The 18057-nt window shown below is 35.1% G+C and overlaps 1 protein-coding gene across 4 annotated transcripts in view; it reads right to left on the minus strand.

The window, feature by feature from the left end:
• The window catches only part of ARHGAP24 (Rho GTPase activating protein 24), a 270266-nt gene that overhangs the window by 74827 nt on the left and 177382 nt on the right, over positions 1 to 18057 (minus strand). For all 4 annotated transcript variants that reach the window (XM_017545161.2, XM_017545160.2, XM_017545158.2 and 1 more), the window contains exon 2: positions 3326 to 3448. In XM_017545161.2, the coding sequence (XP_017400650.1) occupies positions 3326 to 3431 (106 nt within the window). In that variant the 5' untranslated portion in view covers positions 3432 to 3448. The remainder of the gene's footprint in view (positions 1 to 3325; positions 3449 to 18057) is intronic.

Raw genomic sequence — 18057 nt, forward strand, 5'->3', positions numbered from 1 at the left:
TAAATGCTCTATGGTATCAATTCCAGTATTTTTGAAGGACTCATAAAACTATATTAACTCTAATTATCATACATTTAAAAACTTTTATTATTTCTTATAGACTGAAGAATATGCTATCAATAAGGCATGGACTTATAATTGTGGGCTTTTTACTACCACAGTAGAAGTATAGGCCACACTATTTAGCTATAAAGCAGGAGGAGCACATGGGCTTTCTTCCTACTTCTACTCCTCACAGTGTGACACTTGGCAAGTTTTTCAACCTCTTTGGATCTTAAAGACTTAATTCACAAAATGTGAGGTTGAACTAAAACAGTGGTTTTAAAATATTGCAAATCTGTAGGAAAGTTAATTTAATTTAACATTAAATTTAATTTAACATTTCATTGAAAATGTTAAGTGGAAACAATACACAGCGTAAAATAAGTAAAAGGGTTTTCAGTCATATAACTCATTGTTTAAAACTAAAACGTATAAGATTTCTTTAAAATTCAATCAACAATCACAGAATTTATTAATATTAATAGGAACATTTGACATCTTAGATTAATATGATCATCTGAAACCCAAGATTATGGCTGACATTCAGTACTGACATTCTGTTTTGTTTTGTGTTCTGTATTAACTTTAGCAAACTCTGATATTCAGAGAAATCACAAAGGGTTTCTTACAAATTAAATTGTACTTTAAGAATTTACCTTGCAATCTCATAACACTCCTATTAAACAAAGGGGGCAGGAGAAGATTTATTCTTTGAAGGATTGTTTCTATTATGACTGCCATATGATAAAATATATCTCTTTAAATGTAGATTCAAATTGAGCATTTGCAAAATCCCTGAAGTAGATCTCATACAATAAAGTATATAGACCAATGAATAATTGGAGTGTCCCTTCTAGGTTCATGAATTTGAAGATTCACATATGCAGCTCTCCCAGTCCCACTGGAATTATTTATGAGATTTCTGGGTTGATGTGACTGCCTGTGGCCATTTATTTGGAGAAGTTAACTGGATCTCATTCTTTTTCTTTTCTTTTCTTTTTTGAAGTCACAGATGGAAGAGGAGAAAGGGAGGAAAATAACCAACACTTGATAGAAATAATCCCTCAACAAAAATATATTCTCCAGTAGACATTAAGGATTTGTCTAAACTCAGGAACCGCAGAAATCTGATGATAAAGGAGAGAAGAGAGTCTTTAGAGACAACAGGAGCTTTGAAAAGGTTCATCCTCAGGCTCCCCACAAACTCTTCACCCTGGAGGTGCTAACAAACATTACTAGATGGGTATGTGTCTCTCATGTACAGTACCCACTCCTTATTCATAGGGGATAAAAATCTCCGTTGGATACCTGAAATCTCAGACAGTATTGAGCCCTTTATATACTATATTTTTCCTATACATACATACCCATGGTAAAGTTTAATTTATGAATTAGGCATAGTAAAAGTTTAACAATAATAACTAATAATAAGAATAATTATAGCAATATACTACAATGAAAGCTATGTGAACATGATCTTTCTTTCAAGGCATTTCATTGTACTATAGCTCTTAGCAACCGTAGCATGCAACTTTTTTTTCCCTTAAATCAGGAATGTTTTACCTTTTCACATAAGCGAAACATTTTATGACTTCTCTTTGGCATATCCAAATTTCCAGCATCACTGCTCTTGCACTTTGGGGCAATTATTAAGTAAAACAAGTCCTTCTTGAACACAAGCGCTGTGATACCATAACAGTCAATCTGATCACCGAGGTGCTACTAATGAGTAGAGGGTAGTGCGTGCAGTGTGAACGTTTGGACAGTTGGACAATTCACATCCCGTGAAGGGCAGTGTGAGATTTCATCATGCTACTAAAAACAATGTGCAACTTAAATCTTATGAATTGTTTATTTCTTGAATTACCCATTTAATATTTTTAGACTGCAGTTGACTAGTGGTAACCGAAACCTTGGATAAAGGAGAAATAACTCCTTACTGCATAACCCTGAGGAATCCTCTGCTAAGGTACTAGAGTGGGGATCTCAGCCGGTGAGGCCTTTTCAAATTTTACAGTCACTTGCTAGCTATTTGGGGTTATGAACAAGGTAACCGTATGTGTTGTCATCCAAACTAGAGCACCGTGGGAGTGAAAGGTAGCACAATCAACAATTAGCCTGGGACAAAAGTTGTAAACTGCTCTTACTGAGCAAACTGGAATGAATGGTCATCCTAGTTAGGAACCTTCCCTTTCCCTAACAGAAGATACTTCTAAAACATGGGCACTTTACAAACATGTGCCATTAATCTAGTAAAATATCACGTTTTCAATGAATCTCTGCTATTTTAACCTTAATTTACCAACTTTGAAAACTAAGCTTTTAAGTTATTCTAAAATATAAAATGGTCAGTCAGCCTAAGAAACATCTGATGTGTTTAGAGAAAAACAAAATCACTTTCTCAGTTCAGGGTGTTGACAATATACAAAAGAATGGAAAATACATATAAGGACTGTAACTGTTTATAAAGTGTGAATTTGACATGATACAACTTATTCTTAACTACTTCACTATATAAAAATTAGGCATTATGTTCTTGGAAATATACTGTAGTTCTAGATAAATAATTTTGTGCTTTTATTTTTTTGTTCCATTTGCTCATTTTTGTTAATTTTTCTGTTTATATGATTCCATTTTCTATTTTTTGGTACACCAAGATCACATCTTTTATCTTTTCTTCCTTTGTTTAGTTCTATTCACAGCACCTTTTTAGCTCATTCTTCATATGGTGCATTCTCAACACTGTGTTAACTAAAACCTTTTAAAAACTCACTTTCAAATTTACAAACACTTACCTGATCGAAAGCATGTTTTTCACTCCCATAATCATCAGATCATTATCAAAAGTTCTGGCATTCCTCTTTGATACAATTGAGCATTTGGGGGCTGGGATAGCTTCCAAATCCACTAGTCATAAATTTCTGACTTCATATCTAGATATTCTTAACTGATCTACTTTTACAGTATGAGTCCCATAACTGCAGATTGTTAGTAATATGGAAAAATCCAAAACTTAAAAAAAAAACCCATTTTTATAATTCAACATATTCACAGAAGAAGGTTCATTATAAATGACACATGATCTAAATTAAACCTGTAGGATTTACAAAGATATATGTCTAACAATAATATTGAACAATCTGCAATTTATTTTAACATTCACCCACTCGAATTCAGGAGCTAAGTACGAATTCAGGAGCTAAGAATAACATTAGCTGGGGGAAAAAGATGAGCAGGTTTGGTCTACCTTTCTGTTTTCCCATGATTTTAAAGGAACACTCACCTCCTCCAAAAGGTCCCCATATGACTCGGCGGATGGACTTCACCCAGTCTTCCATATCATTCTGGGTGCTTGCCATGAGGAGGTAGCTCTCATGATTTGCTGTCATCCGATCTCGATCACCTCCTGTGAAAACACAGTAACATATGCAGCTGAAGTTGCATCCAGAGATTCCTCATCATCAGCCTCCAGAGGAACCCCTGACACAGACACTGTGCCTAATACAGCCCATACTAGGTTCTGCCCAAGGAATTAAAATATTTACCATGGTTTCTGAGTGGGAAGAAAAAAATTTAAAAAAGAGAGGCTCTCATATTTTCAGGAGTAAGCTGGAGAACAAATGTCATTTTCTAAACAAAGCCTGGGTTTTTTGTCCTAGCAACAACCCATAGGCCTGTATCAATTCGTGATCCAATCTATTCACTCGAAGCTGCTGAATACCGAGAAATAGCAAAAACAAAATGAAAGACAGAAAAGGTGGAAAAGTGGTCCACAGACCTTGGCCTTTCATTTCAAGCAAGCATGGAGCAGCCTGAGCACTGCATAGTGCACACACATGGAGGCCACCAGGACATTGTGATTGGATATCGGAGTTACAGGAAAGAGTAAAGAGTCACATGCAATGCCTTTAACCCACAGGTTCTGCTCTGTGCCTCTGTTCTGGAAGAGAAACCTCATCCTCCCAAATCACAGCTTCAGGAGGGCAAACAAAGAGGAGGCAGGGAAGAAGACATGCCTGGCCAACCACAAAGGCCAGATCAACACCCCTGCTGGCTCTCGCACCTGCAGGTGAGCTTTAGGAAACCCTGGCAGTGCCTCTGTGCAAAACCTTGATGGTTCCTTCAGTATTTTTTCCCAAAGAACAACTCATGCACTTTAAAACCTTTATAATCTCTAATATCAACTTTGAAGTGCTAGACTTCCAAAGCATGTAATTTAATTTCTTAGAAGTGTTTTATAGGGCATTTAAGATTCCCCAGTGATTTAATTTTCCCATTTACAAAACAGGGATAATGATATTTGACCTTGAAACAGGTCTTGAGGCACGGTTTCGTTATACCTTTTATGTTTAAAGGAGTATTTCTGAAGACAAGTATTGGAGCCTGCACTCCTTCACCGTCTTTGAACACAGTGTTGCTCACAGAAGGAATGATTAAAGAAATAGAATAGTATTTAACTGGATTCTGATAATACGTTAATATTATACCAACTTCTAAGATACTCAAATATCTATCAACATTTAATTTTCATGCAGTGTTGTATACTTGATGCCTTGGGTTGAATTAATTCTTATCTGAGTATTTTGTGTGGTTAGGGTGTTGTTCGTTTGTTTGTAAGTGGATCTAAATACTTTCATAAGGAGTTTGCAGGCTCCCATTTACAAAGGCACCACACTCTATTATTTCACACTCAATCTGGTTCATACATAGTTCTGAAAGTTACAGGCATTAGAGTTTGTGACCTCTAAATTCTAAATGAATGCTCTGGGTTGAGAAGAACAACTATTCTAGAATAATATAAATTTTTTTATTCAGGTGAAAAATCAGAGAAGTGCATCTTGAAGTCAACCAGTTGAACAACCCGTATTGGTGCATTACATTTTAATACAACTAAATGAGAACAGAGGAAGGGCTCAAAAACTGTATCAAATAGCTTTCCTAATGTTGACAAATCTTTTGAATGAACAAAACTAGCCTCCTCATATTACAGTGAACATTTCATTACTAGGGAAACAGTGATTCTTTTACACGTCTAGCTCCACTCTAGGTCGATCATCACTGTAAACCAGTGGTCCCCAACCTTTTTGGCACCCAGGACCCAGTTTTGTGGAAGACAATTTTTCCTCAAATGGGGTGGTGGTAGTGATAGTTTCATAATGAAACTGTTCCACCTTAGATCATCAGGTGTTAGATTCTCATAAGGAACAAGTAATCTAGATCCCTCTCAGGTGCTTCTATGAGAATCTACTGCTGCCACTGATTTGACAGGAAGGGGAGCTTAGGCAGTAATGCTCACTTGCCTTTTGCTTACCTCCTGCTGTGTGACCCAGGGGTTGGGGATCCCTGCTTTAAACAACTTGTATATGAAAAAGCATCGATTCAGGAGTCAAAGAAAACCCAGCTCGAATCACAGTTTTATCTTATATTAGCTATTTGACTTCCAGGGAATTATTTAACTTCTGGAAACTCAGTAATCCTTTTTTTTGTTTTGTTTTGTTTTTTAAAGAAACTTTAATTTTAAGTTCCGGGATATATGTGCAGATTTGTTACATAAACTTGTGTCATGGGAATTTGTTGTAATGATTATTTCATTGCCCAGTTATTAAGCCTAGTATCCATTATTTTTCCTGATTTTCTCCCTCCTTTCACTCTCCACCCTCCAATAGGCCTCAGTGTGTGTTGTTTCCCTCTATGTGCCCATGTGTTCTCATTATTTAGCTCCCACTTTAAGTGAGATCATGGAATATTTGGTTTTCTGTTCCTGCATTAGTTTGCTAAGGATAATGGCCTTCAGCTCCTTTCATGTCCCTGCAAACACATAATCTTGTTCTTTACTTTTTATGGCTACATAGTGTTCCATGGTGTACATGTAACATATTTTCTATATCCAATCTGTCATTTGATGGGCATTTGGGTTAATTCCATGTCTTTGCTATTGTGAATAATGTTGAAATGAACATATGTGTGCATGTATCTTTATCTCAGAATGATGTATATTCCTTTGGGTATATACTCAATAATGGAATTGCTCCATCAGAGAGTATTTCTGTCTTTAGATCTTTGAGGAATCAACACATTGTCTTCCACATGGTTGAACTAATTTATATTCCCACCAACAATTTATAAGTGTTCCTGTTGCTCCACAACCTTGCCAGCGTTGGTTATTATTTTCTTTCGACTTTTTAATAATAGCAATTCTGACTGGTGTGAGGTGGTACCTTATTGTGGTGTTGATTTGCATTTCTCTAATGATCAGTGATGTTGTGCTTTTTTTCATATGATTATTTGCCACATGTACGTCTTCTTTTGAAAAGTGTCTGTTCATGCCCTTTGTCCACTTTTTAATGGAGTTGTTTTTCTCTTGTGAATTTAAGTTCCTCATAGATGCAGGATATTAGAGCTTTATCAGATGGGTAGATTGCAAAAATTTTCTCTCCCAATCTGTAGGCTGTCTGTTCACTCTATTGGTAGTTTCTTTTGCTGTGCAGAAGTTCTCTGGTTTAATTAGATCCCATTTGTCAATATTTGCTTTTCTTGCAATTGCTTTCGGTATTTTCATCATGAAATCTTTGCCTGTGCCTATGTCGTGAATGGTATTGCCTAGTTTATCTTCCAGGGTTTTTATAGTTTTGAGATTTACATTTAAGTCTTTACTCCATCTTGAGTTGATTTTTGTGTATGGCATAAGGAAGGAGTCTGAAACTCAGTCATCTTAATCATGCTTTAGAAATAATTATACATACTTGGTCAACTTTTGTGAGAATTCAACAAAATGAAGTATACAAAAATACTAGCACTAAAGTAGAAATGTTGTAAATATTAAATTTATGTCATTTAATTGTCTCTCATGCTTACCTAAGCAAAAAGTACATATTACATTACATCGATCCCAGAGATATTACATCTAATAAGTGTTTGAGAACAATTAGTCAGTAGCAACAATGATATTCTAAAAGTGCTACCTTTCTTTGATACATATATGCATACCAATGTACATTAAAATTACATACTGCACATGTAAATATACCATGCCTTAATATGCATGTACATGGCTGTATGACATAGAAGTGGCAGAAGTAACTAAATGGCAAAATAAAAACATGCTTCATTTGGCATGGTGCAGTTCTAAAAATTAATTTTGTATTCTGATCCACTTATGCCACAGTATCGAGTGCAAAATATTATCATTTTGAAATCAGAATATTGTAATTACTGTCTTTGCCTGAAGGATGTTTAGCAATTCAGAGAGCAATAGCCTGCTGTGTCACTCCAGGCCTAGTAATTAGAGTGAGTGGCAGCCGCTACAGTGTGTTTCTGCCTGAAAGCAGAGGAAAAAGAATGGCACACACAACTGGCCATTATCCCTTGACTTTTCATTTGATGCTTTATCTCTGCCAACGGTGCTACATGTCTGACCTTAATCTCATTTAGACTGCCAATCACAGATACAAAATCCCATCTGTGAATTTCATCTCTGAATCTAGATCTTCATTTCTCATTTTAATAGCAAGGTGTGGGGTATGATTTAGAAAAACTTTTTACGTAATTCTTTGTGGAAATACAGACTCATTACTAAAGATGTGACTGAAACAATTATATGTATTTCTAAAGATATGAACTAAATACTCTGTACTAAAAATAGGTGACTTCTAACTGAAAGAGCCATCTGTTCTAATGCATAAACCCTCAGTTCTAAGAGCATGGGGCTGTGTCTTGCAATTGAAGGAGCTTAAAAATAACTTACCAAATATATGATTTGATAAATGAATACATTTAATCATGTGGATCAAGATTCACTCTCTTCCTTAGCCCTTTCAAAAGGTGAAATTCTTTCAAGAGGCGAAATTTTTATAAGCAATGTTGAGATATAATTATCACTGGAATAGTGAGAGTTTCCCAGTCTTCATACATAATATGTGTATGTATTATATCACATTGTATTAATGTTATATGAACCAGTATACATTCTACTTTCTTCATTTCTGCATGAACATAAATATCTATGCAGTTGTAATGTTTTAAATAATATTACTTTAAATGATACTAGATTGGCTCACATTTCAAAGAACATTTGTCAGAAAGCAGTACACAATTTTTAGATGTTACCTCTTTTTGGTAGCAATGCTTTAGTGCTACTGTTAACACATCAAGCATTTATGATTTTGTTAACTAAGTTGGCCACATCATTCAATTTTACTTGTTTATATCTAATTGAAAGTATTTGTACATTTTGTTGAGATAGTCTATATATTTTCATTTGACGTAAATTTTTCTTTCTTAAAAATAAAATAGATTCTCTTAAATAATTGCTTAACATGGTCAACTTTTACAAAAATTAAAAGTTGGATTTAAAAAAGCTTAATGGGCTGGGTGTGGTGGCTCATGCCTATAATCCCCGCACTTTGGGAGGGTGAGCAGGCAGATCACAAGGTCAGGAGTTTGAGACCATCCTGGCCAACATGGTGAAACCCCATCTCTACTAAAATACAGAAAATTAGCCAGCGTGGTGTTGCATGCCTGTAGTCCCAGCTACTCAGGAGGCTGAGGCAGGGGAATTGCTTGAATCTGCCAGGCGGAGGTTGCAGTGAGGCGAGATTGCGTCACTGCACTCCAGCAGCCTGGCGACAGAGTGAGACTCTTGTCTCAAAAAAAAAAAGCTTAATGAATTTAGTAGACTAAGAAATATGTAATCTAAAATTAAAAGGTAGGTTAAAGAAATAAACACAAAAAATGTACAGTTAATTCTAAAATGAAATGTAAATATTCATTAATTGTATGAAAACATTGACACTTTTAGTAATTACAAAACAATAATTTCAAAAATGGTATTTTTAATAAATAAATTTGAAAATAATTCTTAAGTTTTTAAGAGAAATATTGGAAATGGTATACCAAGATGAACATGCTCATTGCTTATAGGCATATGGATAATATTCCTTATGATGTAGTCACTAAAATAGAATTTTGAAGTTTGTTAATATGAGCTTTTATTATGTAAATGCAACTATACAAATTTTATGTATGATATTATCTCAATTTGAACATAGATAGAAAGTTAGAAAAATAAGACACTAGATTGAAATACACAATAGTTTTAACAATAACTATCTCTGATTGTTAAGATTGAGAGGTTTTTCACTCTTTTTGTACTTTTCTATAATTTCAATATGTTTAACGATGCATCATTTTATAATAAATGTATTATTCTATATGCTCTACCATGTATCATTTTATTACCAGAAAAAAAGAATTATTGAAAAGAAAAAAGAACAAATTATATGAATCATAAGGTCATGAAGGCACTAAATGATAAAAAGCTAAGACATACCGAAGGTAATTATCACTAACCTCCCTCTGTGCTGCTTAATTACTTACTTTGAATTCTCATTAATTTACCTATAGTTTCTTTCCTTGATTCTCCAGACACTGATTCTTCCATTGAGTGTCCTCAGTGGAAGATTTGGGACATGAGACCTATGTCGCTCAAAGTCCAGACTACATCAGGTAACTGGGACTTTCTCAGTGACAAAAAAGATTGCTACTATTATGTGCATTAAAGATTGCTACTATGTGCATTATTTTTTAAAAAATTATACTCTAAGTGTGTACTTACTTTCACTCATACAGTTATAAGCTCTTATTTATTTTTTAAAAAATATTCTTTTCCCCAAACTTAGTTTGGGTCTTTATTAGTAGTGGAATTCTAATGATAAATTGCAAGAATAAAAGTAAATTCTGAAGTATAGTAGTGGAAAATTACTGAGAGGAAAAATATTTCTTCCCTTTTATGGTGACTGATACTTGAAAAACAAGCAGAGCTATGTGATGCACAAACAAAAAGTTATAGGCGTCTATGGATACTGCCACTTCCTAATAAATAACAACAAAAAATAAGAATATAGCACATAATTCACAAAATAAAACTAGAGAACAAATTGGCCTCACATTCAATACTGTATTTAAGTTTTTCATATATAGAGATTCTACTACCTGAAAATTAAAGGTTTTGGTATGATTTATTAAGTGATTTTTTTTACAAGTATTTCTTCCCCAAAGGTTAATTTCAAATATATCAGCAGGGTAAAATTTCAATGTATTTTTTCAGTGGAAAAGTTGATAAAATGTACTGTGCTTTTCTACAATAAGCTTTTTGAATATTTTAAAATCTCTAAACCAAAAAATCAGAATTAATTAAGGTCCCAGTGGCAGTAATTATCATTTCTTTTGTAGCCAGTACCACACAATAAACCTATTACTAGATGTTATCTTGAATTGTTATAAAATTAATTCTACATTTTAATTTCCTCAGTACATACTATAATACTGTTCTACATATTTCTTATATCCCCTAGTAAGTCATAATCTCTTTGTAAGAAGAAATCATTCTACAATACACAGCTAGCTTGTATCTAAGTTCAAAGTAGCTATAAATGAACACTTATTAACCAATTATAAAAGGATTGGTATTTATTATTTATAAGCTTCTAAAAATTAAATTTAGTAAAGATTTGTTGAGAATCTTTTTGGCTATAGATATATAAATAATTGACTTTAAAACTCTATACTGTACAAATTACTACTGACTTGCCTTTCCTCAAACTTTATTATGAAAATGTCTGAAATGGGAACAGTGAGTAAAAGTCTTGCCTTGCTCAAATTGCAAATACAAATACATGCTTATAAATAAGTATTGGGCTAGGTATGATGGCTAAGGGCCAGGCACAGTGGCTCATGCCTATAATCCCAAAACTTTGGAAGGCCAAGGTGGGTGAATCACTTGGGGTTAGAAGTTCAAGATCAGTCTGGACAATATGGTAAAACCCTGCCTCTACTAAAAACACAAAAACTAGCCAGGTGTGGTAGTTCATGCCTGTAATCCCAGCTACTCAGAAGGCTGAGGCATGAGAATTGCTGAACCCAGAAGGTGGAGGTTGCAGTGAGCCCCACTGCACTCCAACCTAGGTGACAGAGTGAGACTGAGTCTCACACACAAAAAAGAAGTATTGAGCAAGGCATGGTGGCTCATGCCTGTAATTCCAGAACTTTGGGAAGCCAAGGCTTGAGAATCACTTCATAAGCAAATAAGAAATGAAATTATTTACAAACAAGCAAATGCTGAGAGATTTTGTCACCACCAGGTCTTCCTTATAAGAGCTCCTATAGAAAGCACTAAATATGGAAAGGAAAAACCGGTACCAGCCACTGCAAAAACATAACAAATTGTAAAGGCCATTGACACTATAAAGAGACTGCATCAACAAACAGGCAAAATAATCAGCTAGCAACATAATGACAGGATCAAATTAACACATAACACTATTAACCTTAAATGTAATCAGGCTAAATGCCCCAATTAAAAGACCGAGAATGGCAAATTAAATAGTCAAGACCCATTGGTGTGCTGTATTCAGGAGACTATTCTCAAGTGCAAAGATACACATAGGCTCAAAATAAAGGGATGGAGGAATATTTACCAAGCAAATGGAAAACAAACAAACAAAAAAAAGCATGGGTTGCAATCCTAATCTCTAACAAAAAAAAGTTTTTAAACCAACAAAGATAAAAAGAGACAAAGAAGGGCACTATATAATGGTAAAGGGATCAATGCAACAAGAAGAGTTAACTATCTTAAATATATATGTATACAATACAGGAGCACCCAGATTCATAAAGCAAGTTCTTAGAGACTTACAAAGAGTCTTAGACTCCCACACAATAATAGTGGGAGACTTTAACACCAATACTAGACAGATCAATGAGACAGAAAATTACCAAGGATATTCAGGACTTGAACTCAGCTCTGGACCAAGCAAACCTAATAGACATTTATAGAACTCTCCACCTCAAATCAACAGAATATACATTATTCTTAGCACCACATCACATTTATTCTAAAATTGACCACATAATTTGAAGTAAAACACTCCTCAGCAAATACAAAAAAACTAAAGCATAACAGTCTCTCAGACCACTGTACAATCAAATTAGAACACAGATGAAAAAACTCACTCAAAACCTCACAACTACATGGAAACTGAACAATCTGCTCCTGAATGACTACTCCTTAATTTCATAAATAATGAAATTAAGGCAGAAATAAATAAGTTCTCTAAAACCAATGTGAACGAAGACACAACATACATGCATCACTGGGACATAGCTAAAGCAGTGTTTAGAGAGAAATTTATAGCACTAAATGCCCACAGGAGAAAGCGGGAAAAAATCTACAACTGACACCCTAACATCGCAATTAAAAGAACTAGAAAAGCAAGAGCAAACAAATTCAAAAGCTAGCAGAAGACAAGAAATAACTAAGATCAGAGCAGAACTGAAGGAGATAAAGATAAAAAAAAATCAATGAATCCAGGAGCTGGTTTTTTGAAAAGATTAACAAAATAGATAGTTGACTAGCCAGACCAATAAAGAAGAAAGGAGAGAAGAATCAAATAGACACAATAAAAATGATAAAGGGGATATCACCCCGGATCCAACAGAAATAGAAACTACCATTAGAGAATACTTTAAACACCTCTAGGCAAATAAACTAGAAAATCTAGAAGAAATGGATAAATTCATGGACACTTACAACCTCGCAAGACTAAACAAGGAAGCAAACGAATCCCTGAATAGACCAATAACAAGTTCTGAAATTGAGGCAGTAATTAATAGCCTACCAACCAAAAAAAGCTCAGGACCAGATGGAGTCACAGCTGAATTCTACCAAAGGTACAAAGAGGAGCTGGTACCATTCCTTCTGAAACTGTTCCAGACAATAGAAAAAAAGGGACTCCTCCCTAACTCATTTCATGAGACCAGCATCATCCTGATACCCAAACCTGGCAGAGACACAACTAAAAAAGAAAACTTCAGGCCAGTGTCCCTGATGAACATTGATGAAAAAACCCTCAGTAAAATATTGGCAAACCAAATACAGCAGCACATCAAAAAGCTGATGCACCATAATCAAGTTGGCATCATCCCTGCGATGCAAGGCTGGTTCAACATATGCAAATCAATAAACATAATTCATCATATAAACAGAACAAATGACAAAAGCCACATGATTATCTCAATAGATGCAGAAAAGGCCTTTGATAAAATTCAACATCCTTCATGCTAAAAACTCTCAATAAACTAGGTATTGATGGAATGTATCTCAAAATAATAAGAGCTATTTATGACAGATCCACGGCCAATATCATACTGAATGGGCAAAAGCTGAAGGCATTCCTTTTGGAAACTGGAACAAGACAAGTATGCCCTCTCTCATCACTCCTATTCAACACAGTATTGGAAGTTCTGGCCAGGGCAAGCAGGCAAGAGAAATAAAGAAAGAGTATTCAAATAGGAAGAGAAGAAGTCAAATTGTCTCTGTTTGCAGATGACATGATTATATATTTAGAAAACCCCACTGTCTCAGCCCAAAATCTCCTTAAGCTGATAAACAACTTCAGCAAAGTCTCAGGATACAAAAATCAATGTGCAAAATATCACAAACATTGCTATACATCAATAACAAATAAACAGAGAGCTAAATCATGAGTGAACTCTCATTCACAATTGCTACAAAGAGAATAAAACACCTAGGAATACAACTTACAAGCAATGTGAATGACCTCTTCAAGGAGAACTACAAGCCACTGCTCAACGAAATAAGAGAGGACACAAACAGATGGAGAAACATTCCATGTTCATGGTTAGGAAGAATCAATGTCGTGAAAATGGCTATACTGTCCAAAGTAGTTTATAGATTCAATGCTATCCACATCAAGCTACCATTGACTGTCTTCACAGAATTAGAAACAACTACTTTAAATTTCATATGGAACCAAAAAAAGAGTCCATATAGCCAAGACTATCTCAAGCAAAAAGAACAAACCTGGAGGCATCATGCTACCTGACTTCAAACTATGCTACAAACTATAGTAACCAAAACAGCATGGTACTGGTACCAAAACAGATATATAGACCAATGCAACAGAACAGAGACCTCAGAAATAATGCCACACATCTACAACCATCTGGTCTTTGACAAACATGTCAAAAACAAGGAATGGGGAAATGATCTCCTGTTCAATAAATGGTGTTGGGAAAATTGGCTAGCCATATGCCGAACTGAAACTGGACCCTTTCCTTAAAACCTTATACAAAAATTAACTCAAGATGGATTAAAGTCTTAAACATAAGACCTAAAACTGTAAAATCCCTAGAAGAAAACCTAGGCAATACCATTCAGGACATAGGCATGGCCAAAGACTTCATAACTAAACACCAAAAGCAATGGCAACAAAAGCCAAAATTGACAAATGGGATCTAATTAGACTAAAGCGATTCTGCACAGCAAAAGAAACTATCATCAGAGTGAACAGAACACCTACAGAAGAACACCTACAGAGTGGGAGAAAAATTTTGCAATCTATCTGTCTGACAAAGGGCTAATATCCAGAATTTACAAGGAACTTAAACAAATTTAATAAAATAAAAAAAAAGCAACCCCATCAAAAAGTGGGAGAACGATATGAACAGACACTTCTCAAAAAAAAAAGACATTTATGCAGCCAACAAACATATGAAAAAATGCTCATCATCTCTGTCATTAGAGAAATGCAAATCAAAACCACAATGAGATACCACCCCATGCCAGTTAGAATGGCAATCATTAAAAAGTCAGGAAAGAACAGATGCTAGAGAGGGTGTGGAGAAGCAGAAACACTTACACTGTTGGTGAGAGTGTAAATTAGTTCAACCATTGTTGGAGACAGTGTAGCAATTCCTCAAGGATCTAGAACTAGAAATGCCATTTGACCCAACAATCCCATTATTGGTATATATCCAAAGGATTATAAATCATTCTACTATAAAGACACATGCACGTGTATGTTTCTTACAGCACTGTTGACAATAGCAAAGACTTGGAATTAATCCAAATGCCCATAAATGATAGACTGGTTAAAGAAAATGTGGCATGTATACACCATGGAATACTATGCAGCCTTAAAAAAGGATGAGTTCATGTCCTTTGTAGGGACATGGATGAAGCTGGAAACTATTGTTCTCAGCAAACTAACACAGGAACAGAAAACCAAACACTGCATGTTCTCACTCATAAATGAGGATTGAACAATGAGAAGATATGGACATACAGAGGGGAACATCACATACTGGGGCCTGTCAGGGTGTGGGGGACTAACAGAGGGATAGCATTAGGAGAAATACCTAATGTAGATGACAGATTGATGGGTGCAGCAAACCACCATGGCACATGTATACCTATGTAACAAACCTGCACGTTCTGCACATGTATCCCAGAACTTAAAGTATAAGAAAAAATCAATAAATCAATCAATAAATAAGAAAGTCATGACTGATTTATCTTTCTTTCTTTTTTTAAAATTTTTTTGAGATGAAGTCTTGCACTGTTGCCTGGGCTGGAGTGCAATGGCACGATCTCTGCTCACCCTAACCTCTGCCTCCCAGGTTCAAGCAATTTTCTAGCCTCAGCCTCTTAAGTAGCTGGGATTACAGGCACCTGCCGGCACGCTTGGCTAATTTTTTTTTGTATTCTTGGTAGAGATGGGATTTCACTAAGTTGGTCTGACCTCCTGATCCACCCACTTTGGCCTCCCAAAGTGCTGGAATTACAGGTGTGAGCCACCATGCCAAGCCTGATTTATTTTTTAAGTAAATATTGACTTTTATTTTGGTTATGTTTTTACAAAAGTACAATTGTGATACATTTTACTTTTCAGTGATTAATGAAACTTCTGAAATCACAAATAGGCTGTTTGTATTTTCACTATTTTTCACATTTTTTGGACTTATTCCTTCAAAAGGGTGCTATTTGTAATGAGCATATCAAAGATAAGAATGACATAATTTATTATGTTTTGAATACTTGTTTCCCAGGTTGCACTGGGAAGTTAACAGGATCTCAATTTAAGTTCAACAGTTTATTTTGATTTTCACTTTTGTCAGAGGTTCAGAATCTAGTTACTTCCTTCTCAGCATGTAATTGCATTCTTCTGATGGAAACTTCCAACAAATAAAGGTAGAGCATTTCCTTGGCAGAACCAAAGTATCTAGAATTTATGTCCTCTTCCAATTTGTTTGGTTTAGGTTGGAAGACTAGTGAATTCAAAATATCTGACTGACTTAGGAGGAAGGTTGCTCTTATAGATGGTATTTATATTCAGATCAGTGTTACTCCAGCAATGCAGATACAGACTAGAATTACAAGAGAAGGCAAGTCCTGATACAATAACCCACAACATGTGGCAAATGGAATACCACTTCTTTAGGAGCAAGACAGGGAGTTTGTTGACTTATAAATGAACACCTAAACTAAAGGCATTTCTATCAGGATGTCCCATAACAGTACAGACGACTTGAATATTGAAGAAAATTGGTGAGAAGTATAGGAATTCTTAATGGTCATGAAAGTTAAAAACAGAAAGTTTTCAATAACTTGACAAAGCGATAAAAGATTCTTCATACAGGGGAAAAATGTGGAATTATATTGAACTTTATGTTCCCTACAAATATGGTGATAAATCCTCTATTGCAGGGTTACTCAAACTGTCATGAAAACTTCAGTGTATACGTCTAAGAGGACAGTACCTGGAAACTTGTTAGAAATGGGAATTACTAAACACCATCCCACACTAACTGAATCAAATTTGCAATGGGACCCCACAATCTGTGTTTTGAAGTTGCCCACTGGGTGATTCTGATGCATCATAAAGTTTGAGAGCCACTACTCTATAAGATAATTCATTATAGCAGGTAGTGGTTATAAATTTTAGAATTCATGTATTTCAACCACACTCATCCTATTAGCTTGTATTAATGTCTTATTCTTTCAGTAACAACCATTCAGCCAGAAGTACTAAGCTTTAAAGCTATGGATCATATAACTTATCTAATTGCCCATTTGCATTGTAAGTAATTAACTCTGCAATTAGTTTTGCAAGGACATGCCTTTCAAGTTGAGATGAGTGAGTCTGGCAAATTTGTGAGCCTCATGCATTAAAGATACCATGCTTATATCAAAGCAAACATTAAGGTATTTCTTTTTGCATTTGAATACAGAGTCATTATACCTTTTTCCCTGATGCCCGGAGTTTGGTGAGTTAAATAGGACATTGAATTCGGACAGACATACCACTTTTGAAATCTGGATAAAAATGTTCAAATCCATTTTTAAAATTCCCTCAGCTCATACTCATTTTATTGTTTATTAATACTACAAACCTGTAAGACTCATAATATTTGATGACAGTTGCTGGGTGATCTACAGTTTATAAAGTACTTTTATATCCTTTGATTCATTTGGTTTTTGCAAGAACCCTATGAGGTAGAGCATTTTTTCATTTATTCAAGACATTTATTGAGAACCTGTTGTTATGCCAGTTGCATTCTAGTTCTAAGGATATGGCAGTAAGTAAAACAAAGGTTGGAGTTTAGGGGAGAGATCTAGACCAAAGACATACATTTGGAAGTCACCAATGAGATGATATTTAAAGACAGGGACCTACATGAGGTCCCAGAGAATACTGTAGCTATGGGAGAGAAAATCTAGTAAGGCAAAAAAAAAGAAACAGGAGAGGCTGAATAAAAATGGTGACAATGAGTCAAATGCTGTTGAGAAGTCAAATAAGATGAAAAGTGAATATAGACTACTAGAATAGGGAAAATGGAGGTCATTAGGTTAGGCAACATGTGGATAGCTGGATTAGGGATCACGGAAGTTTTCTGAATAACCTTGCAAGAACTGTTTCAATCTACCAGATCAGCACAAATGAAATTCTGCCTGGAGTGTTCATAAGATTATGGAGGGAAGCAAACAGAAAAAGCCAGTTTAAATAAATCTCTCAGGCATTTTAATGTATTAAGGAGTAGAGAAACAGGGGCAGCAGTGGTTGGATGGGTGAGTTGTAGCACAAGGGTGTTTAAAACGAGAAATATTAAAGAATGTTTATATATGTTCATGGGAATTCATTGGAGAGGAAAAATTGA

Source organism: Cebus imitator, unplaced genomic scaffold (assembly GCF_001604975.1).
Source record: "Cebus imitator isolate Cc_AM_T3 unplaced genomic scaffold, Cebus_imitator-1.0 Scaffold177, whole genome shotgun sequence".
Lineage (NCBI taxonomy): Eukaryota > Metazoa > Chordata > Mammalia > Primates > Cebidae > Cebus > Cebus imitator.